This window comes from Rhinolophus sinicus, linkage group LG01 (genome assembly GCF_036562045.2).
Source record: "Rhinolophus sinicus isolate RSC01 linkage group LG01, ASM3656204v1, whole genome shotgun sequence".
Classification (NCBI taxonomy): domain Eukaryota; kingdom Metazoa; phylum Chordata; class Mammalia; order Chiroptera; family Rhinolophidae; genus Rhinolophus; species Rhinolophus sinicus.
The window spans coordinates 143,543,372-143,568,106 of NC_133751.1; the positions used below are offsets into that span (position 1 = coordinate 143,543,372).

General features: G+C 35.3%; 1 protein-coding gene across 3 annotated transcripts in view; it reads left to right on the top strand.

The window, feature by feature from the left end:
• KCNJ3 (potassium inwardly rectifying channel subfamily J member 3) overlaps positions 1 to 24,375 on the top strand; it is a 156,539-nt gene extending 132,164 nt beyond the window's left edge. For 2 of the 3 annotated variants that reach the window (XM_074336526.1, XM_074336521.1), the window contains one exon: positions 21,056 to 24,375. In XM_074336526.1, the coding sequence (XP_074192627.1) occupies positions 21,056 to 21,642 (587 nt within the window). In that variant the 3' untranslated portion in view covers positions 21,643 to 24,375. The remainder of the gene's footprint in view (positions 1 to 21,055) is intronic. The other variant, XM_074336534.1, reaches the window with a different exon arrangement.
• Positions 24,376 to 24,735: the final 360 nt, after the last annotated feature.

Consider the following 24,735-nt stretch of genomic DNA (forward strand, 5'->3'; position numbering starts at 1 on the left):
TTGTTAGTATAGTCTCATAGTATGTGAGATGCCTATTTAATGCATTTCTATACTCTGTTATTACCTTTATATTAAATAGGTGACAGATGTTTGACATGTGTATTGTAGTTATGCTAAAAAGAAGTCCTGGAAGATTAAATAAATCATCCTATAGTAACTCAATTCTTAAAAATCACTACTAACTACTTAGCTGTTATCATCTACACTAAAAAATCATAAAGCATGATTTCCACAAGATCACAGGATGTGTAGGTTTTACTGAAAAGAGCCATCATATGAAAAACCTATGCACCTGGACCCTAGAAAACCTACCCAAACGTTTTGAATACATACTAAAAGCTTTAGATAACCTACAGGGACCCTCAGTAATCTCAGCCTTGCTCACCTCCCACAGGCAAGGACAACCAAGGCAGGGAAAAGTGGATTCCAAAATGCTGGGAGTGGAAAAGATCTGTTAAGCAGTTTCCAATAGGTTCAAGGTCATCAGTTTATTGGATGGGGGTGGAGTGTTGGCATTTCTGGGTAGTGATTTGTCAAGACACATTAGGGGATTTGAAGTAATCAGTGGATTTTAATATCATCAAGTTTGAGAGATGTCAACATGGGGATGGCAATGAGAATAACAGTTAACATAGACTCAGCTCAGGTAAAACAGGACTATTCTGTTCTAATGTGAAGCACAAGGTTAGGGCATAGGTTCCACACGCAAGCTGCTCCCTGGAACAATGCTCCACTGGCTGAGGTGGGAAATCTCTTGTTATTCTCTCTTCCAGTTCATGAATTTGGATATGTAAAATCTTATATTATTTCAAAATCAAGGACTTTTACTCTGTATTGCTAGATAGATATACTTAGGGATAAAATATTTAGCTTAAGTTTTCGAAATAAAAGACAGTGGAAAAATAAAATTTACTTAACCAATTCACTATACCAAAAAAAAAAAAAAAAAAGTGTTAAGCCAGGTATGCTCACATATATAATATATTTTATATTATATTTAGATCTACATTAATAAACTGAAAAAAATCCTCTACTTAATAGTGTCTTTTTATCCACCATCTTAGCTCTGTTACTTGCCTCCTTAGCCTAGCTAAGGTTGCAAGTAGCTGATAGGACTTCAGAACAGGTCATAAACTAAGACTGAAGGCCTGAAATACAAATGTTATTTTTTAAATGACAGTAGAGAAAGAGACAGATGGCTCTTCTCTTCACACATTCTAATAACAAATGAACTGTTAATTAAAATAATGGAGCATTCAGAATGTAATTAAACCTATACTGCAACAAATTAATCTAGATAATTTAGATAAGATCACGACTCTCTTAATTTTAAAGCAAAGATTTATTAGGTTGGTGCAAAAGTAATTGCGGTTTTTGCAATTATTTTTAACGTTTTTAACAGCAATTACTTTTGCACCAACCTAATAGGTTGTGTTCAAACTGTCTGGTCATTGAGCCCACATTTCCACTTCAGTTTTCTGGTATTGACAACACTTATAAACCAAATTCTGTTAAATGACAAAAAGGTCATGTTGGCACATGTACAAGTGGTTAATTCCTCTGTACCTCAGTATCCCTCTGTGATACATGTTGGTTGTTTAGGTTATATTTCCTAAGGTCTCTCTAGCTCAAATTATTTTGAGTTTATTTAATTGCACTATTCAGGCCACAAGGTTCTTCAGCTTACAATAGACATAAATCTTTGTCTCATCAGAGTTCTTAATAAAGTACGTTTTCTTTGCCTACGTTGCTCTTATATTTCTGGAAAAAAAGCAGTGAATTATGGCTGTATTCCAATAAATTCCTATTCATTATATGAAAGTTAATGGCTTCCATTTAAAGTAGTTTTTGACATCACTGTAAGATTATGGATACATATTTGTTCAGAAAGGAGCCGTAAAGGAAACAATTGCATTAAGATGCACCTCATGTATTTCTTTAATCTGATTAGTTAGCTGAGACCCAGCCAGCACTTTGTCAGTAGATCAAGAATAAAACAAAGAAGCTATAATTAATGAAATTAATACCAGATATAGAAATGAGATTTGAGGTGACATTTCAGTCATAACATTTCCTTTGAGCTTAGCAGAATGGAGAGACAGGTTAGGATGCAGTAATTGTTCTTAATGATTAGATTAAGATGGCTATTTTTCTCATGCTACTGGATGCTAAGAGTATAAATTGGCAGGCCTGAAAGTACAAAACTGTCTGACAAATTTACTCTGAAAGTTCAGAAAATAAAAGGTATGATTTTAATTTACTATTTTTATCTTCCTTTTCTTACAAGAACTACAAGAAAAATTTCAGGGCATGTCCATCTTCATCATTCTAATAATAAATTGTTGGTTGCCAGTCTTTCTCACCTTCTAAATCCAATCGGTTTTCAAGTCCTGTGAAATCTGCCTCTTAAGTAAATCTATTTTTGATGTAGCTTCACAGCCACATATATGACCATTGTCTTTTACCACAGCTTTCCAACTGCTGTATTTGCTTCAGTCTTTCCCTAATCATATCTTTTCTCCACAGAGCAGTCAAGGTGATTTCTACAAAACACTATCAGACATTGGCACAGCCTTTGATAAAACAGGTCAATTATTCCCCACCGAATAGAGAAACACATTTTTCAGATGATAAGTACAATTTCCTTTCAATATACAGCACCAAATACTCCTTATCTGATAAAGGTTCTTTAGAATTCCAAGAAAATGGAAAAGGTTAAATTTTCACTATGGAAATAGTTTTGTTTAATAAGATCTTGGTTCCTGAAAGTAAATATTAAAATATTAATAGTAGCCAATGTTTGTTGAGTGCTCCGTAAAAGGGAATAATTGTGAGGACGAGTCCTTAGTCAGGATAATTGCCATGTGCTATGGAAGGCTGTTTTCTGGACTAGCTTTTGGGTGGGGGAGTTAAGAAACAGTGTTCAAGGGCCAATTTGTATGGATGGGAGGTGGACGTAAGGTGAGATATATGGAAAGCCTGTAAAAATGCAGAGTGTGTAATCTCTTTCCAAAGTTAATCAATATCAAAAAAGAGATGAATTATAAAAACAATATCACCAAGGTAATGGCAAATCTTTTAAATTGTGCATGCAGTCTAATTTGTGAACCTTTCTTTATTACATGTTATTACACTCTTCGGGATCAAATCTAAGTAGGGATAGACACTTCCATGATTTAAGGAGTTCTCTTTAAGAAAAAATGACTACAACGTTATGAATTCAAATGTATGAAAAAAAAAAGGACCCGTGTTAGTGAAAGTTCCTGGAGCGTAAGCTTCATAAATACCATGTTAAATTGATATTCTGGCAGATTGAAGTTTTGAATGTTTACTTTCTGTTTCTCTTGCAAAAGAGTCTATGCATTTCTCCTTTTCTTTTATGATAGGAACATTTCTGCATTAAGATCCTAGAATATGCTTATAACAGTTCTAGACTTAAATATTATATAATCTTATATGATAGTACTTTATTGTAAGCTCTACTTCTTCCACCATTTATTAGATATTATATGCACTTAAAAAATTGATGATATACAAAGAATGATTAAGAGCACTATTATTACTTGAGGGAAGAAGCAAATTAAAAAGAGCATGATATACTATAAATAATTAGGCAATGTCAACATCAGAGGGAATGGAACCCTTGTAGATGGTATAAGCAATAATGATGATTTCAAATTACAGAGGGATAATTTTCTTTATGTTTTTAAATAATGATTACATAATTTTATATTTGTGGAAACTTTGACATTAGACTTCGATTTTGGAAATTAGCTTAGACTACATAGAAAATACACCTATTTCTTGCCCCCATTCATTTTGTGGAGATAGGCACAGCAAACAGATATGCCTATTTACACTTATGTGAATAGATATATATACCTAATGTGTTGAGCAAGGTGTTTAGAATATACAAATTTAAGAAAAACAAAATAGGGTGACTTCTCATTCCTCCCTTAAAAGTAATTTATTATACACAATGGAATACTATTCTTCCATAAGAAAAGATGAAATAGTGCCATTTGCAACAACATTGATGGATGTTTACATTATTATGCTAAGTGAAGTAAGTCAGAAAAAGTCGAGAACCATATGATTTTACTAATATGTGGGATATAAAACAGAAAATAACAAAAACAAGACAAAAAGTGAAGAAACAAAAACTCATAGACACAAACAATAGTTTAGTGATTACCAGAGGGGAAGGGGGCAGAGGGGTGGTAGATGAGAGTAAAAGGGATCAAATAAATATATGGTGATGGAAGGAGAATTGACTCTGGGTCAGTAAACATGCAATGTGATATGTAAGTGATGTATTACAGAATTATACACCTAAAACCTATATAACTTTACTCACCATTGTCACCCCAATAAACTTTAATTAAAAAACAAAACAAACGTAATTTCTTAATTTTTAGAAGTTTTAAAAAACCTTTTATATATGGCTTTGTGAATTATAATAATCAAAATTTAGAAATTGTTAGAGAAGAAAACAGATTTGGTGATAGATCTATATAATAATTTTTTTGTTTTGTTTTGTTTTCACCATATGCATCATGATCTATAAGCTCATCTTTATGGCATAGTGAAATGATTGAAATGTAGCTCATAAGCCTAGATAAGAGCTCTTGAGAGGTAGAAGAGTTAACTCCAAAAACAGGAGCAACCTGGTTCTATCACTTAAACAAGCTATGAGGCCTTCTACGCATTACTTAACCTCTCTTAGAGACTGGCTCTTTTTTCTTAACTTTTTAATTTACAGTTTTTATCAATAGTCTTTATTTTTCAAAGCTGTTTTAGGTTCAGAGTAAAATTGTGCAAGAAGTAAAGAGTTCCTATACACTCCCTGCCCCTACCCATGGACCCTCCCCCCCCCATACAGAAAGGCTCACCATGATGTCACACCCCATATGGTGCATTTGTCACATCAATGAACCAATAAGTACACATCATTATTAACCTAAGTCCATAGTTTACAATTAGGGTTTACTCTTTCAGTTGTACATTCTAAGTTTTGGCAAATGTGTAATGACATGTATCAACCATTATAGTATCATACAGAATACTTTCACTGCCCTAAAAATCGCCAGTGTTTTCACCTATTTATCCCAAAACCTTGGTAATCGGTGATCTTGTTACTGTCTCCATAGTTGTCTTTTCCAGAATGTCACATAGATGGAATCGTGCAGTATGTAACCTTTTCAAATTTGCTTCTTTCACTTAGTAATATGCATTGAAGTTTACTGCATGTCTTTTTCGTGGCTTGATAGCTCATTCTTTTTAACACTGAATAACATTCCGTTGTATAGATATGCACCAGTTTGTTTACCCATTGACCTATTGAAGGCTATTTTGATTGCTTCCAGTTTTGGCAATTATGCATAAAATTGCTATAAACATCTGTATTTAGATTTTTGTGTGAACATAAATTTTCACTTCATTTGGGTAAATTCCAAAGAGCTCAATTGCTATATTGTATGGTAACAGTATGTTTAGTTTTATAAGAAACCACCAAAATTTCTTTTTAAATGGCTGTACCATTTTGCATTTACACCAACAGTGAATCAGAGTTGTTATTGTTCCACATCTCACCAACATGTGTTGTTGTCAGTGTTCCATATTAGTGGTATCTTGTTGTTTTAATTTTCAGTTCCCTGATGACATATGATGAAAAGCATCTTTCCATATGATAAATTGTCATTTGTATATCTTTGATGAAGTGTCTGTTCAGATCTTTTGACTGTTTTTTAGGTACATCATCTGAAAAGGAAGATAGTAACTATTCCACAGAAAATTTGAAATTAAATAATTCATTTAAGTATCGTAGCATAGACTCTGTAATATATGTAATGGTAAATATTAGATGATATCATTATTATCTACATTAATTTATAACAATATGTCTGAAACAAAACTTACTCCCTAACCCACCCTATCATTCAACTTTCATTCCCATTTTTGAAATCATTTCCTCAAATATTTTTTCTTTATATTTGTTTATTTCATTTTATTTCTGCAATTCTTGACTCATTCCCTAAATTCAGACAAATTTCTGTCATTTTTGTCGATGACAATTTGGTTAAATAAAGACATGAATCAGTGAACGAACAAGTCTCAGAATAATCTTGGATACTTTTATGTCAATATATGTGAAATTTAATCATACACAGTCATGTATTTTGCAGATTAATCAAATGAAATATTACTTTGTTAACTTCTGGAATGTTTATCAAGCAGAGTAAAGCATTACTTCAAATAAAATAACTATGACATTAAGCTATTTTCTAATCCTTGTTTGTGTTGTGATATCAAAGAGTGATATATCTAAGGATAAACATTACTAGCTCAAAGTCTATTAAAATTGGTAGAATATATAAGAATGTAGATTTTTATTATAAATGACACAAAGATTAATATCTGTGGATATATGTGGCCACAAAATAATAAATCTCTTCTTTACCAATTGTTAATTCTCGCTTATGATTCTTAAGTGTGAATCTGGCCAGAGAGCTTCATTTTCAATATTCCAAGTGGATTAACTCATTGCCTTTCCTCCTTTCCCCTTTCCTTGTATAGGTCTAGGCTATATTGTTTTATAATAATAAGCCTTTGAATATTAGGCAGCTTTGTAGATAGCATATGTTAGCATAATTTACATGATGTAAATAATTCTGCTCATAAATGTCATAACAGTCTGCAAAAATATAAATGATAAAATTTTCCCAAAAGGTAGCCAGGCTGCTTGAAAATTTAGCCCGTAGACCCTGGATCTCTACATCAACAGAATGCTTGTTGACAGAACATTTATTATTTAAAACCTGAAGAAAATCTAGGTTGCCTTAGCAGTTGAGCTATATTTCAACATAAACTTACAAAGTTTATCATTTCCTTTTTGCAAATGTCAATTTTAAGAAACTTATTGTTTCTATCTCACAGGCTATTTACCTCAGTGTTTTTATTTCTTTGACTTTTTTCTTTGTGATTTTTTTACATGGAAATAAATTAAAATGCTATCTAAGGAGATGAGAAATTATGTAATTTAGGGAAACTTTTTGACTTGATTTTTCACATGAAATCTATGTAACTTTGCTAACAATTGTTACTACAATACATTTTAATAAAAAATAAAATAAAATAATAATAATTTGACTTTTAAATACATGTTTATGTATTCATAAGACTTGAATATGCATGTTCAAACCAATTATTTATTTTTGTTCTAAAATGCATATCCTAAAATATCATATATTTGTGATTATTACTGTGATGTGGCTTTTCACAGCTAAAATAAAAGACACTCAGTAATAGTTGCTATAAAATTATAGGGACTTTAGTTTTCACTTAGGCTCTATAAATAACATAACAGCAAAATTAGACCCAAAATTCTCTGACCTTTTACTGCAAAGCACAGAACCAGAACAACTGCTGAACTGCAAATATTTATTCAGGCTCTGTTCTGAGCCTGCAAGCAAACAAAATGTATTTGAATTTCTGCCAAAGGAGATGTTAAAAAATAGCTATAGTTTGTGACTGAAAATGATGTAGCAGTGTATATAAAAAGTAAGTCTCATAAACTAGGGGGAAAACAAGTTTTAAATTGTCAGTTAAAAATGGATATACTATATTTTATAAGGTGATCAGTTATAGTTGCATGAGGTGTATAAATTTCTTAAAACTTTAAATGTAACTACAGGTCAAGTATTCAAGTGTATTAAAATATTCAGTTAAATTATCATATGTTTTAATACAGATAAATCTAACCTCTAGTATATGCATCTAGACATACATCTATTGGTGTATAATTTTACAAAAGTGAAATTGTAAACTAACTGGTTATCATTGAATGTGATTTACAGCAAAAGCACCTTACTTCTCTGTGCAAGAGTAATTCATATTTTATATAGTGATTATATATAATTTTTTGTGATATTTTCCCCCTACTTCACTAATCAAAGTAAGCTTTCAGTATAGATGTCTCAGAATCAATTTTGGAGTTCACGAAATGAACTGATTAATAGATCATCATCTTAAAAGCAGAACATAATCAAGATTGACATATTGCAGAAATCTGTTTCATGAATGGTTATATCCCTTGCATTTTTGTCAGTGACAATTGATACTTGTGGTGAATATATTACTAATGGGTGTGGAAGTTCTGATTCATTCAAAAAGTTGACTTCTGCACAGAGATTTTTAACCTTCCCATTCTTCTTCTTCCTCCATTCCTCCAACTGTCTCTCCACAAGAATGCATTGAGCACCGAATCTCTAAAAGTGTTGGATACTAGAGATGCACAGATGAATAAGAGCTCCATTAAGAAGCTGATTCTAATGTGGCTTTTTCTGTAACTGCAATGAATGAACAAATAAGAACTGTATCTTAAGTTCACATACAACTGATAGTACCTTTGCGCAACGGAGTGTGTGCAAATGTCTTTCCCCACCCACCCAAGAATGTGTTTTTCTCACATGGTCAATATGGACTTTGTGGCAAACTACTAGTAATTTCCAAGAGTGGGTTTAAACATGGAGAGAGAGTTCACCCTTTACTCCATTGCCATAGCACCTTAAAATTCAGCACCTAGAAAAGTGGCAGTAAAGAGGTGTTTCATACATTAATAAATGTTAAGTATTATTACTGATTGAAGTTAATTATATATGTCATTGAGATATGTACAGTACCTAGTTGGCAAGGAATGTGTGTGTGTGGGGGGTGCCTGTACTTGTGTGCCTGTGTGCGTGAAAATAGAATGTATTTAAAAGGTAATAAATTAAAATAGAAAAATTAGGAAAGATTTCATAAAATTAATGGCATTTGATCTGAGCTTTGACTATGAGGAATTATGCCAACAGGTACAAAGATGGAAGAGGACATTTCAAGCAGTTGAAACAGCATGGACCAAGTAATATGCTCAGAAAACAATAATTACTAACGGGAAAGTCATCCATTCAAGAACATTGGGGCAGAGTAACATAGAGGTTAAAAATACTGGCTCTGGAATTGGAGGGTTTGAGTTTATTTCCTAACTAAAACTATCTATTGTCATGTGACATTGGACAAACTATTTCCATTCCTGATATGTCAATATTGCTGTCATATGAGAACAAGAACAGTATATACTTGTGTCATGTGGGGTGTCATGTGGGGGTCTCAGCTCCCGCTCCCCTTATAAGATCACAGGATATGGTGAGGCCAAAAAGGAACACCAACAGAGCCATAGATAGGGAAGTCGTACTACTATATTCTCAATGGTGGCTGGTCAAGACACAAAAGCAAACATCCACCAGTACCCCAACAGGAAGTCTTCCTGCACCCAGTCTTGCTGGCACCTGGGTGAGACACAGGAAGTAGGATCCACACAAGCCACAATCCACCATCCACGCTTCCTAACCCCACTTGCTAGCTGCAATCTGCCGTCCGCTTCTCTGCCAACCAACCAACCCCTTGCTAACTGCAATCCGCCATGCTAACTGCACTCCTCACTGGCTAGCTTAGCCATGGCAGTTATATCAGTGGCTAATGGCTAACCGGTAACAGCTGATGGCCAACTAGTCACAGCTGATGGCCATCTACTACCCAAACCAGCAACTTTCCACTTGAGGCGGAGAGCCTGGAAACTGTTGTCTGTCCCCACGACTTCATAGAGTGGTGGGGAGAAACATGATCACATACATAGTAGAAAACTTAGAGTCTGACATTTTTTTTTACTATGTTTGCTAATATTGTTAATAGTTTTTAAAGAGATTGTGGGACAGAGCCCCAGAGAGCAATTTCCAGGCTCTCGGCCTCACATAGAAAGGTGCTGGCTCAGGTTGCATGGCCATCAGCTGTAACCAGTGAGCCATTGGCCACTAATATAACTGCTGTGGCTATGTTAGCAGAAAATGGGGGCTAGCAAGAAGATGGTGTCTGGCTGGCAAGCGCGGATTGCAGTTAGGATGGCAGGTTGCGGACAGTGTGGATCCTGCTTCCTGTGTCTCTGGCCCAGTCACCAGTGAGAATATAGTAATATGACTCCCCTATCTATGGCTCCATGAGTGTTCCTTTTTGGCCTAACCATATCCTGAGTTCTTATGTAGGGAGCGGGAGCAGAGACCTGGTCGGATGCTGTCGTGCAGGGCGTCCAGCGGGGTCTCCGCTCCCGCTCCCCACACGAGAATGCAGGATATGGTGAGGCCAAAAAGGAACACCCACGGAGCCATAAGTATGGGAGTCATATCACTATATTCTCTCTGGCGGCATCCGCCTCTCTGCAATCCGCTCTTGTTAGCTCAGTCTCCATCTTCTTGCTAACCCCCCATTTTCTGCTAGTGTGGCCACAACATTTATATTAGTGGCCAATGGCTCACTGGTTACAGCTGACAGCCAACTAGCCACAGCTGATGGCCATCCAATCACAGTTGATGGCCATTTACTACCTGAGCCAACACCTTTCTATGTGAGGCCGAGAGCCTGGAAACTGCTTTCTGGGGCTCTGTCCCCACACTCCACCCCTACAGGCTCTGGCCTCACAATCTATGCGACAAGCGTCTCCCGCGAGGAGCCTGGAGGTGAATGCAATATCCTGGACACAGCCAGGCTCTCTGGACACAACCAGAGTTTCTTGGGGCACCACCAGTTCTTCTGGGCATAGCCAGACTTCCTGGCCTTCTTAGGGTCCCACCAGTCTTCCCGGACACAACCAGGGTTTCTCAGGGCACCACCAGTACTTCTGGGCACAGCCAGACTTCCTGGGTTTCTTAGGGTACCACCAGTCTCCCCGGACACAACCAGGGTTTCTCAGGGCACCACCAGTACTTCTGGGCACAGCCAGACTTCCTGGGCTTCTTAGGGTACCACCAATCTCTCCAGGCACAGCCAGGGTTTCTCGGGGCACCACCAGTACTTCTGGGCACAGCCAGACTTCCTGGGCTTCTTAGGGTACCATCAGTCTCCCCGGACACAGCCAGGGTTTCTCAGGGCACTGCCACTCTCTCTGGACACAGCCAGACTTCCTGGACTCAGCCAGGGCTTCTCAGGGCACTGCCACTCTCTCTGGGCACAGCCAGACTTCCTGGACTCAGCCAGGGCTCTCAGGGCACTGCCACTCTCTCTAGGCCTCTCAGGAACAACACCATGCTGGAACAACAGCGGCTCACAGTCAAGGTGCTTACATATTCTCCATGGCGGCCAGTCAAGACACAAAAGCAAACATCTGCCAATTCCACTACATGGTGGTATGTTCCCAAGCAAACAGTCAAGCAGTCCATTAAATTAGGGATGGAAGGCAATTCCCCATAGTCCATACTCATTCGCCAGGGCTGTCCTGGGGGTGAGGGATGACCTTGACCTCACCCGCATCTCCCACGGAGGACTCAGCAAGCCTTTCCTCCTGGGACTACAAGTCCTGCATCCAGGCTGCCTCAGCAAGCACTTCCCAGCCCACAGGGCCGCAACGACCTTTGCTTTCTCCGGCCTATGCTGGTTGGGGAACCGTCCACGTCCTCCCACCCTTCCACGGGGGTCCAGCTCTCCGGCAGCTGCTCCTCCTGGTCTTCCAGAGACTGAGTGTTCATACACACAAACTGCTCCACCACTCTTCGGAGAGCCTTGGCCAGCACCATATCCTGCCGACTACGCCATGTGTCGTGCAGGGCGTCCAGCGGGGTCTCCGCTCCCGCTCCCCACAAGAGAATGCAGGATATGGTGAGGCCAAAAAGGAACACCCACGGAGCCATAAGTATGGGAGTCATATCACTATATTCTCTCTGGCGGCATCCGCCTCTCTGCAATCCGCTCTTGTTAGCTCAGCCACCATCTTCTTGCTAGCCCCCCATTTTCTGCTAGCGTAGCCACAGCAGTTATATTAGTGGCCAGTGGCTCACTGGTTACAGCTGACGGCCAACTAGCCACAGCTGATGGCCATCCAGTCACAGTTGATGGCCATTTACTACCTGAGCCAACACCTTTCTATGTGAGGCTGAGAGCCTGGAAACTGCTTTCTGGGGCTCTGTCCCCACAGATGCCCCCCACGACAGAGATAAAACTGTAATGATAATTTAGGAGTAGATTCTGAAGGGACTAGGCAGGCATGCTAATAATTTGGGGATTTATGTTTTATTTCGTGTTTAAATTTATTTTTTTATTTTGTTTAAACATCACATAGTTCAGAAGTTACTGGGTCCCACCTTCTAATGTCATCACATTAGGGATTAAGATTTGAACCTGTGAATTTTATGGGGACACAAACCGTCAGTCCATAAGACCATACAAAGTGGTTATGAATGATATGTTAAAGCAAAGTTTTAGGAATATCTTTAAAAATCAGGGATTAACCTAAGCATTTAAGTATTGGAATTTGTATTAACATTTTTTTCTTTTTTTAATTTGACGTGTGTTATTGTTTCAGACAGTATTTCAAAAGATTTCTTCTCTGGAAATAATTATTGCTTAGTAGGAATAATTATTTTGTCCTCCAAAATAATTAAATTTCAGCATTATTTGAAACATGTTTTGTTTCCTCTTAAGCTAGAAATGTATTACATTTTCCTATTGAAAAATGTGTTTTCTGATGTCAGTCTTATAGTACAGAGTAGCCCCCAGCAGTTATTGGGTTACATTATACTCATCAGTCTGGAAGCAAAAATAGTATCTTAACAGGAGAAAACAATAACATGAATGGATTTAGATAGCTAATTGTGTTGATTCTATAATTGTCAGTGCAAGGAAAAATGTTTTAATGGGTACCATGAAGAACAAAGAAAATGATGTATGAAGAATGGCATATTTTTATTGTTAGCTTAAGTTGATGATGTACTGGGCAAATTCTGCCATGCTTCTATATGAAGTGAGGGTGGAAAGCTGAAGGTAGTGAGGGCCTTGTCAACACAGCTGAACTTAATTGTATTTTGGGGGAAACAGTTGCTACAGTAAAGTCAGTCACATCTGTGCAGGGCAAATTCAGGTTGACAAGGCTGGACTTGATTCTGTCCATAATGTGTGTGTGGGGACAGAACCCCAGAGAGTAGTTTCCAGGTTCTCAGCCTCACATAGAAAGGTGCTGGCTCAGGTAGTAGACGGTCATCAGCTGTGACTAGTTGGCCATCAGCTGTTACTGGTTAGCCATTAGTCCCTGGTATAACTGCCGTGGCTAAGCTAGCAAAGTAGTATAGTGGCATGGTGGTGTGGCGTCCTGGCGTGGCATGGTGTGGTGGAGTGTGGGTTACGGATTGCAGAGAGGCAGATTGCAGCTAGCAAGTGAGGTTGGTTGGCAGGAAAGCGGACGGCAGGTTGCAGATCGTGTGGCTCCTGCTCCTTATGTCTCCATCCCAGCCACCAGCGAGATTTAGTGGTATGACTCCCCTATCTTGGCTCTGTGGATGTGCCTTTTTGGCCTTACCATATCCTGCCTTCTTGTGTGGGGAGCGGGACCAGAGACCCCGCATGCCACCCTGCATGACACCACCCTGCATGACAGTGTGTAACAATAGGCATTTCCTTATACTCCAGATAAGTATAGATAACATGGTCTATATCAAATTAATAGAACTTAACAAGCTAAAAATTATTCATTTGCCTTGAGTTGATTGTGAGAAATGAGATGATCAATAAGGAATGGAAATATATCTAAGATGACCTTTTAACTAATTGGAACCCCAATAAAAAAACTGATCATAGCTATCAGTTATTAAACCATTATTATTCAGTAGGCAATATGATAGTCCCATTAAATAGATAACATAATTTTGAACTGTTAACTGTGTAAACTACATATTGTTATCCCTTACTACTATCCATATTTTACGGCAGTCAAGGTTCATTATCATATAAATAATATGCCCAAGGTCTTAATAATAGTGTATGGTTAAAACAGCAACACTCTCAAGTTTATAGTCAAAGCCCATGCTCTTTTTCTCAATGTTACCCTTGAGTCTCTTAAATATAATGTTCCAATGCGATCATGAATCCTCTGTCATATTTTCTATCTGCCATTGACCCTTAGCATCTGTACTTATGTACTTTTGGGGAGTCTAACATCTTGTTCTCGTGGTCAAGGTTGAAAATCTGTTTTCCTCTTTTATTTGTTTTGTTTTGTTTTGTTTTGTTTTGTTCTGTTTTGTTTGTTCTTCTGGGATCTTTTGGGAACATAGAAACTTAAAACATTCCATTTGAAATCTTTGTTGCTTATTCTTTATTGCCACTTTATTTTCTATAAAATATAATTGAGTTTTTCTTCTTTTTTATTTTTTTAATGTTTTAGAATTCTTTGACCTAGCTTAAGCAATAATGGCAAACTGACATTGAGCACATATTGTAAAACCAAGTGCTTTAAATAGTAGACGATAATACTGGGTTGACTTCTACTTCTCTCTCAAAGTCTGTCTGAGCAGAATATGTTGAGCTTTAAAGGGATTCTATCTATATGATAACTGCAGTTTCTGGAAGCAATTTATATAGTCTTAATAGCTTTGCAACCTATATCCCAGAGAAGCCTGACGCCGTAACCTAAATATGACTACTGAACAGTTGTATACAGTGTTTTTATGTTTTATAAATAAGATTTAAAAAACAAGAATCCTATGCTTCCTCAGAAAGTTTATTGTTTAAAACTTGGTTTAGCTCAGTGCAACACAATAGAGACCATTCAGAGAATGCCAAGTAAGCTTTATAATTATTATATCTTTGGGGATGCGTGAAATTTTGGAAGTACTTTAAGGAAGAAACACTCACAGACCTTATTCAATAATCCTCAGACCAATACATAGCTCAGTCTAGGAAATTACTTTATGATATGCCACATGCTATGCATGCTGAACTATTAGTCAATTCAGTTATAAAAACCACTGCCAATTTGAAGGAAAATACAAAGAGGATAAAGAAGAAAAACAATATTTTTGCAGTCGTGTGTGTGGGTGTATAAATTAAATTTGTAGAGTAGTCATATAGCCTGTATTTAGGGACACTTATGAAAGAAAATGACCAATATTTTTGTGCATGCAATTTATATATATTACCTACTTTTATTTAATCACAGTATCCATGTGAAAATAGTAGAGAGGAACTTAATTTACAGAAGAGTTGTGAGAATTTGAGATACCATGTTGAAAAGTGCTTAGAAAGACACTTGGCACATAGTGAGCCTTATAGAGATATTATCTAGGTATTATTATATGGCTTCATTGAAGGAAATTTGCTTTTTCCCCCCTTTTTATTTGGTGCACACATAATGAACATAACCACCATTATAGAATTCCCTCTCTTTCTCTCTCACTCCCCCTGCCCGTCCTACCTGTCTCCCCCTACCCTCGATCTCTACATCTCTCTCAGCAAGTTTTATATTAAGGTTAAGATAAAGCCTCTGTGCAGAAGGTATTCATCAATTGATAGTTTCTGTGCCACAGCATTCACACATTCCCCTTGGCCTGTGGTTATATAGGTTTATCCATATCCTACCCACATCATGTAGACAACACAGGTATCATCTCGGACCAGGAGGAAAAATAGAGAATAACTGACTTAGAGTTTAATTAAGGACTTGTAAATAACAATTCACTTGGCCATTTTCACTTAAAAGCTTTCAGACTTCTTATTTTAATGAACATCAAATTCAGTTAAAGAGATGAACTTAATAGCACGGTGTAAAGGCAGAATTACCTTTACAGGAAAGAAAGGAAAAAAGTCAAAAATAAAGAGGGTAGACTACATTGCTTCTATTATCTTAGATTGAAATGCTGATGCTGGAATAAATTAGATTAAACAATAATATATAGCTGTTTTATTCATTAATCAATTCACAGAATAAATCTTTTTTCTTTTATTTCCCCACAAAATGTTTTTCACCTAAGGATTCAAAAGCCCCAGCTATTTCCAGTAGCAACATCTGTTGCTTTGCCAGTTTCCACAGAGATGAGCTCGTGTTGATTTTCATCACATTTGTTCAAGTCTGGAGTCTGGTTAAAACATGAAAACAGTTGCATTGCCAGTTAAGAGGTACAATCATATAGTACCCTACTCAAAATGCTTTCACCTGAATTAATTGTGACTCAAATGGCATTTGCAATTATGAATCTAAGAATGGATTATTTAAAATAATTTGGATTAGAGTAAGAAATACCATAATATAATGTATTCTAGAAGGAAGAATACTATGATACATACACACTGTTAGAAAACATAATTATATTTACTTTAAATCTTCTCAATCGAAATCTGTGTTTTAGTTTTATTCCAACACCATTTTGGGATAACTTTTGTAAAAAGAAGTAGTCTCTCAGTTACATCTTATGTTAACACATTGCCTAACTGCACATTTATCATCATAGACATTTTCCTATTATCCAACTTCTAATGCTTTCTACCATCATCTATATGTTGATTGCACATTAGTATTCTAAGGTAAAACCATATTTGAAAAATGTGATGTTGTTGAAGTGGAAATGTCTGATACTTGTGTCCCTACACTAATGAAAGTGTAAAAGGAACAGCAGAAGAACAAAGGTTAAGGTGGAAGCAAATGTTCCTGATATAATTACCAAAGTATTGTAATGGATTTAGTCACTCACCTTGCTGCAGGCCTTTTTAATACACCCAAGTTTTCACACAGTCTCTCCAGCTGTTAGAGATACTTAGGTGGACAATGTTGAGAAATTCTAAATGTTGAGAATATGAGGAATGTTTCTTTTCCTATATTTTAAAATGTTTTGAATGTTTAATTGACCATTTCCCAAAAGAGAATTGCTAGTGATTTTTACATTTAATTTTCTCTATTTCTAATATGGGACAAATGACTAATATGTCAAAATTTCCCATATTAATGTAGAATAGCTAATTTACAGGAAGAACAAGAAATGCAAGTGACCACTACAAAATGATCAGAACAGCAGATATTCTTGGGCGTTGCTTAAATACCGAACACTGTTCTGTTCACTTCAGATTTTCAACAGCTTTGTAAGAGAGTTTATTGCTATGTCTGTTTTGTAAAAGAGAAAACCGAGGCTCAGAAAGCTTCTGGTAATATTCACAAGCTATTCGGTAGTGGAATTAAGCAGCCAAATTCATATACTTTTCAATTACATAAAGATGGATGTTGCCTCACCAGTATTAGTTTGTTATGGAAGGAAGTAAAGGTAATTTTACATAGTAGAATGCAATCTCCACCTTACTTTTTAGTCACAATTATCCACTGACACTTTAGTGTTATAACAATGCCTACAGGTATTTTTATGTGAGCAAATATTTGAAAAAACTTGTTTCCGTTGTAGGTGTCATTGTACCTTAAGACCCATAACAATCAATGACTTATTTCCCCAAAGTGAAATTTTTATAAGATTTTATTTCCCCCAATTTTTCCCTCCATCTAAGTTTCTCTAGTTCTTTTCTATCGTTTCTGACAATCACATAGGAAACAAATCAGGTTAGGCATTGTAGATTAGCGATGTGGTATGTTAAATAATAGGGACAGAATTATGATTTTTAATTTCATATTTCTCTCCTAATGTAAATATAAAGCAACTGAAATAAAATGGGTTATGATGGCAATAGTAATCAAATTTTGTTTCAGTGTTTATTGTTGTTAGAAACAATTGAACAAAGTTCATAATCTGAATTTACTCAATTGTTAATATATATTTACATTTATAGTGATCAAAGAACAAACTTACAAACCTGTTACAAAGGTAAACACTGAGTTACAGTGACTGTGTGTCTCACTGCCGATAATTTTACCCACCTTCAATTTTCAATGCAGTGAGTTTTTTTTTTAAATTAAAATGGGGTTGTAAAGGAAGTATCATTACTTAACAATAAGTATATAGTTATGATCTTTTTTCTTAAATTTAAGTTAATATCCTGCACTGGAAATATACATAAAGAATTCATGAGAGTGATTGCTTTTGGAGAGAAATTAAAGGATACTTCTTTAACTAACAAATAAAGGGTACTTATTTGTTGTATTATGTCGTATCTTAATGGATAGAAACCTACATATCTGTTCTTTATTCTAGGTACTTTGCTGGATCTTTACAAGTCTCAAAATAAAAACAACTAGATATCAGGAAATATATATATATATATATATACACACACACACACACACATATATATGTGCGTGTATATATATATATATTTCTGAATAAGTGTTGATCTGTAACTTTTTCTCATGAAATATTTAGTCAGAAGCTAGAAAATTATAAGTATAGAATGCATGTCTGTGAAATTGTTCGTAAATACAGGATGCATGTCTTTAAAACTTAAAAGTACTTTTAAAACTAATTTTGTTAACTTTATACATAAATGCTTCTAGGGCTATTCCTGATATAGTATTGATTAGGAAGACTGATATGCAGTCACTACCAGATTTCTGTCATGACAGCTAAATAGATAAATTGTTTATCAATTTATCAGGTTCCTATCTGAAAAAAAAAAAAAAAAAAAAAAGAGAGACATCATGGCAAAATAAAAATAGCAATAACCCCAGAAATTTTAATAATACTGACATATATTTTTTCTACAGCTTCCTCGGTCTGTACCCAAAAAAGTTCAAAAAATTTAATCTCTCTGAGCACTATATTCTGTATTTTTAAAGCAGACAGAATAATATTTTCTTATCAAGATGATACTGAAGATTAGAAATAATATAGAGAGAGCACTTAACACAGTACCTGAGATACTATAGGCATTTATTTTCTACATAAGATTCTTTAAAAACTTTCTGAAAAATGTCACTATGTAAGTGGTAACAACTGATTCCCTGGTAACATGTAGCTGGTAAAAGAATAAAAGGCAAGATTTTGGAATGATTCAGTGAAGTATTTATTTTTAATATGGGTGTTGTTGTTTTTTTTTGTTTGTTTGTTTGTTTTTGTTTTTTTTTTCATGAATATAACTTGTTTATTTCCTTGAGTCTTTTAGGGAAATCTTGGATTTGGATCAACAAAATTTGTTATTAGCTGGATGATTTCCTTCTTTTTTTTTCCCTTTTTTAAAATTAAATTTATTGGGGTGATATTTTTTTAAATTAAATTTATTGGGGTGACATTTTTTAAAATTAAATTTATTGGGGTGACATTAGTAAAATTGTATATGTCATGTATATATCACACTGTGTATTCACCACCCCGAGTTAGTTCTCCTTCCATCACCATATATTTGACCCTCTTTACCATCTTCTACCACACCCCTCTCCCCATTACTCTTTGGTAACCACTAAACTGTTGTCTGTGTCAATGAATTTTTGCATGTTTGTTTGTCTTAATTCATTTGTTGTTTTCAGTTTTATATTCCACACATGAGTAAATTCATATGGTTCTCGACTTTTTCTGTATAAATTATTTCACTGAGCATGATAATCCCAAGATCCAACCATGTTGTTGCAAATTACAGTATTTCATGTTTTCTTATGGCTGAGTAATACTCCATTGTGATACATATACCGCATTTTCCTTATCTAATCATCTATTGAAGGACACTTAGGTTGTTTCCATGTCTTGGCCACCATGAATAATGCTACAGTGAACTTTTTAATTATGCATTTTATCCTAATTCTAAGTATCGTGTGTGGAATTACTAGTTGGGGGGAAAAGACAGGATATCCCTTTATCCAAATTATCCCAGGCTTAAACACAGTAGAAATTATGTATACATTGACAGAGGTAGAATGGAAATGTTAGAAGAAAGACTGTCATTGCTTCTTTGAATTATACTTAATTATTGAAGAGGGGCATTTTTAAAATTCATCATTTTACATTGTAATAGCCTCTAATAGAAGTGTGATAGTAAAGGTTAAGGAAAGCAGTGGATTTTGCAACTTACAGAAATTGTATCTTTTGACTGATACAAGACTGAATTTGATATTTGGTTTTAATTTATTCATGGACTTCCAGTCTTCACACAATGAATATTCAGAGGTTGACTGATTTAAAAGCAACTCAGTCTAAATATATGATTTATGAAGAGACTACAATTTAGTAAATCAGACTAGCATGATATAAATAAGCAAGCCACATAATAAATAAATAGCAAAATTTGACATTTTATATCCAGCACCCAATGTCAGAGATTCTTATAGAAGGAATAGAACTTGAAATATCACATGACCCAGCTTATTGATTTTAGCAAATGGATTTCTAAAATTTGAGCAAAAGTTTACTCTGGCCTTAAATATCTAGAAGAATGAGCCCACCACAATGAGTTCCCATTATCCAACATAGAAATATTTCCAACTTTTATTCATTTAGCAAATACTTCGGATAGTTATCTTTACTGTCATTTATTAAGAAAAAAACTATTTGTAGACATTATACAACACATTTTACATTTCTGCACGTTATTTTATTTCATGCTCATAGCAGTCCTGTGGGACAGGTGTTATTTTCCATGCTCTACTCAACAGAATAGGAAAGTGATGCACGGTTAAGTATCTTTCTTAAGTTTACATAGTGGTAATGTTCGGATTCAAAGCCAGGTTTGTTTCATATATTATATTACTTCTTGAATGATGGAAAATTACAGAGGGTGCCAAAAAATGTATATGCATTTTAAGAAATGAAAAAAACTATTAAAATTGTAATACTCAATATATACCAATAAAAAAAAGATGAATACAAGTCATGTTTGACTTCTGCAATTACAAGAGGTGCTCAAAATGGTTACCATCAGCCTCTGAATACTTCTAATTATGGCGAACTACTGCTTAAGCAACGTTGACCAAAGTGTCCACTTGTATACATTTTTTTTTGGCAACCCCAGTATTATGTGATTTCTGCACTTAACTCCTTATAGAGACACATATGTCAAAAATTATTCAGTGCCCTTTTATTTTGGTTTATGGATAATAACCAATCAGTTATGCTTTGATGTATTACCCTCTAAACATGAAAGTAACGGTGCCTTGTGTTTGTTGGAAGAAAGTATGTATCCTTATCATCTTATATTAAAACTTTTAACGTATTTTATTGCTCAGTCTACTCAGATCAAGACTCCAAACCTTATAAGAAAGCAAAATTCATTCTTTAGATCAAACTGGCTTGCTTGTGCTTCTGCTATGCATAACTTATCGAGGACTTTCTTTTTGTTGTAGGGATGACTTGTCAAGCTCGAACATCATACACTGAAGATGAAGTTCTTTGGGGTCATCGTTTTTTCCCTGTAATTTCCTTAGAAGAAGGATTCTTTAAAGTTGATTACTCCCAGTTCCATGCAACATTTGAAGTCCCCACCCCACCTTACAGTGTAAAAGAACAAGAGGAAATGCTTCTTATGTCATCCCCTTTAATAGCACCAGCCATAACTAACAGCAAAGAAAGACATAATTCTGTGGAATGCTTAGATGGATTAGATGACATTAGTACAAAATTTCCGTCTAAGCTGCAGAAAATTACTGGAAGAGAAGACTTTCCCAAAAAACTCTTGAGGATGAGTTCTACAACTTCAGAAAAGGCCTACAGCTTGGGAGATTTGCCCATGAAACTTCAACGAATAAGCTCAGTTCCTGGCAACTCAGAAGAAAAACTGGTCTCTAAAACCACCAAGATGCTGTCTGATCCCATGAGCCAGTCAGTGGCTGATTTGCCACCAAAGCTTCAAAAGATGGCTGGGGGAGCAGCCAGGATGGAAGGGAATCTTCCAGCCAAATTAAGAAAAATGAACTCTGACCGATTCACATAACAAAACACCTCCTTAGGCATTATTTACTGTTTTGATTTACTAATGGTCCAATATTTGGCTGATGAGGTAATCCTCTCTAAGGAATCTGACAGGTACATTTTCCCCCGAGTCATATATGCATATTTGAGAACCCTTATTCCAACTGTTGCTAATGTGCAGAAAGCAAAAGTTGTGAACGGAGGACATCATAAGGAAGTTCTTATTAACGGGCATGTATTATCACATCGTGCATGCAATAATGTGCAAATTTTGCATTTAGTTTTATGGCATGATTTATATATGGTATATTTATATTGTACATTCTGAAAAAAGATATATATATATATATATATATTTAAAGGGGTGGTACTCTCCATGACATTTCTAACATATGTATTAAGCCAAACATGAGTGGACCTTTCAGGGTGATAAAACTATATATATGTGTGCATATATATGTAACTGTGTGTGTGTGTATATACATATATACACACACACACATGCACATACATATATATCTGATAAAATTGTGATGTTTTGTTCAAAGTTGTAGTTCTTGTGCATGTTTAATTTATTAGGCTAGGAAGGCTACTGGCATTAATTATTAATACCAAATATTTTAGCCTTAAATTATTTGTCATTTTAAAATCTAATTTAATGTTTTCTGCTGTTTAAGGTCCTGGAAGATTTTCAATTGTACTTTATATGAGGGAATCACATAAGTCTGTGCTATTTATGGCCCTGCGAAAATATAACCATTATATATTTAACTTGTAAATTTTAGAGCACATCAAGACACTGAAGATTCCTTATGATTTTTAAAAGTTGCTGATACTGGGGGAAAAGAAACAGATTAATTTGAGAATCAGTCCTCTCCTGGACTAATTAAAATCTGAAAATCTCTTTTGTGTATGATCTAATACAAATATGAATTCTGAACAAATGCTGAATCATTGTGATAGTCAGGAGCCAAGTTATATTGAATATATCAGAATCTGTGTGAAATTACATAATTAATGGTCCCTGTTTCAAACTGAGTTAATTGGTAACATTTTCACTTTTCTTCTGAAACTTCTGTCATTTTAAAAACTACTGATTTATCCTTGAGGAGAAACAATAATACAATGAAACAGATGATAAATATTTATGCTTAAAAGTACATATGTCTAATCGAGTCTCTTTTTCTTATGCCTTTCTTTTGTTTGTGGCATTTGTTGTAACAGGACAGACTTTTTTTTTCTCACCTGGGGAACCTATTCCATTCCAGACCTGTCATCACGCAGTTCAAGAGGAATGTTTTGTATATACCTGAGAGAATTTAAAATTAGATGACTGGAAATATTTTACCCATGTGTCTTTTGTTGGTGGCGATGGTAGTTTGTTTGGTTAAACACTGATTTTATTGGTGTATTGGATCCCCGGCCTACCAAAATAAACTTAGCAGTACTATATTTTTAACCCTAAGGTTTTATATTTATGATTCACTAGGGAATCAAAACTATTGCTCAGTAGAACACCTGCAAAAATAAAGATTTGGAATGCAGAGATTTTTATTAAAATTTACAAGTGCTCCTTATCAGAATATCATGGATTTTCCTATAATACTATTTTGGACTTTGCAATCTACATCTGCCCAGAATTAATCTCTTTCTCCTCATTAATATGTAAATCTTTAATGACTGGATTGGGCACTCATCATTTCCCATTTTTAGCAATCATATGATAATTTCCTTATTGGAAAATTACTACATCAACAATTCTATCATTGACTACAACCGTATCTTCTGGCTACCTCTGTATCAACCAAATTCTGTAGGTGCAAACATATACCAGGGAATTATTACCGGAAAAAATGATCAACCTAGAGCATAGATCCACTGTGAATATAACTAGCTGCCCTGCCGTTTGATCTCCAAACTTGCTTATTTGCTGGGTATAGGACATGAAATAATAACATAAAAAGGAGGGAGTCCAGGGGGCATAGTATATTTATTATCAGTGGAAGAAACTGCATAGATCATTTAATCCAATGACTTAATACTAAATAGAGCCATAATTTAATTTGGAGAGTTATTTTAACTTGTCTTTGGTACCAAGCAGAACATGGGGCCAAAAATACTCTCTGAATGTATTCACTCATTCATTCAACAAAAATTTTGTATCTCTTTTATGTCCTAGGCATTTCTAACTCCTGGGGATCTGGCTGTGACTACGTCAGGGAGGTCACTGCCCATTTGAACACTGCATGTCTGTAGGAGAGTGGGGAGGGCACACTGAGACAGACAAAACCAGATGATTTCAGACAGTCAAAATATTAGTGAAGTAAAGGAAAATGGTCACATGAAAAAAGGCTGGGTGGAATAAGAATTGATTATTTTAAAAGAGGTAACTGTTAACAGAGGGCGTGAAATTTAAAGAGATCTGTATAATGAGGGGAAAAAAAAACACTTGCCAAAATTCATTTTTCTTAGTGAATGCTCTTCCTGTATTTTTACCACATATGTATAGGAAAGATGTGATTTCTGCATATAATTGCAGTTTAACCCCTATTACTAAGTTGATCATCGGTCCCAGTTTACCCGGGAGAGTTCCAGTTTTTCCTGTTGTACCTGTGTAATTATTAACAGCATTCCTTTTCACTTTTAGAGTGTTCAGGTTTGGATGATATATGGTGAACTCTACGTTTTTGTTGAAACTAACTAAATTATAAAGTCTGATATATTTGGATAAAAATAAAGAATTGCTTTTATTCTCCTTTGCTGACTTTTTTTTTGTTGACACTGATCATTTCAAACAAAATCATCTCAGTTTCATATGTTTTAACCTGGAGGACTTCTGATCAAAGTGATTTTGTATAACATTTGTTCAATCTGTACCTGACATCATGTTTTGTCAGCAGTGAAAAGTTACTCGTTTTATTGACTGAATGAAAAATAAACCTCTGGTAGTTCCATTTCAGGAAATTTTAAAAGTTCAAATCAAAGAGAGTAAAAGTCAACTTAAGCCAAGGTAATTTTCAGACCACCAGTGTGGTGACTAGTGGAAAGCAAAATGTAATGTATTCATTGAACTGAATAACTAACAACTGCAAACAAATTTGTTCTTATGGGATTT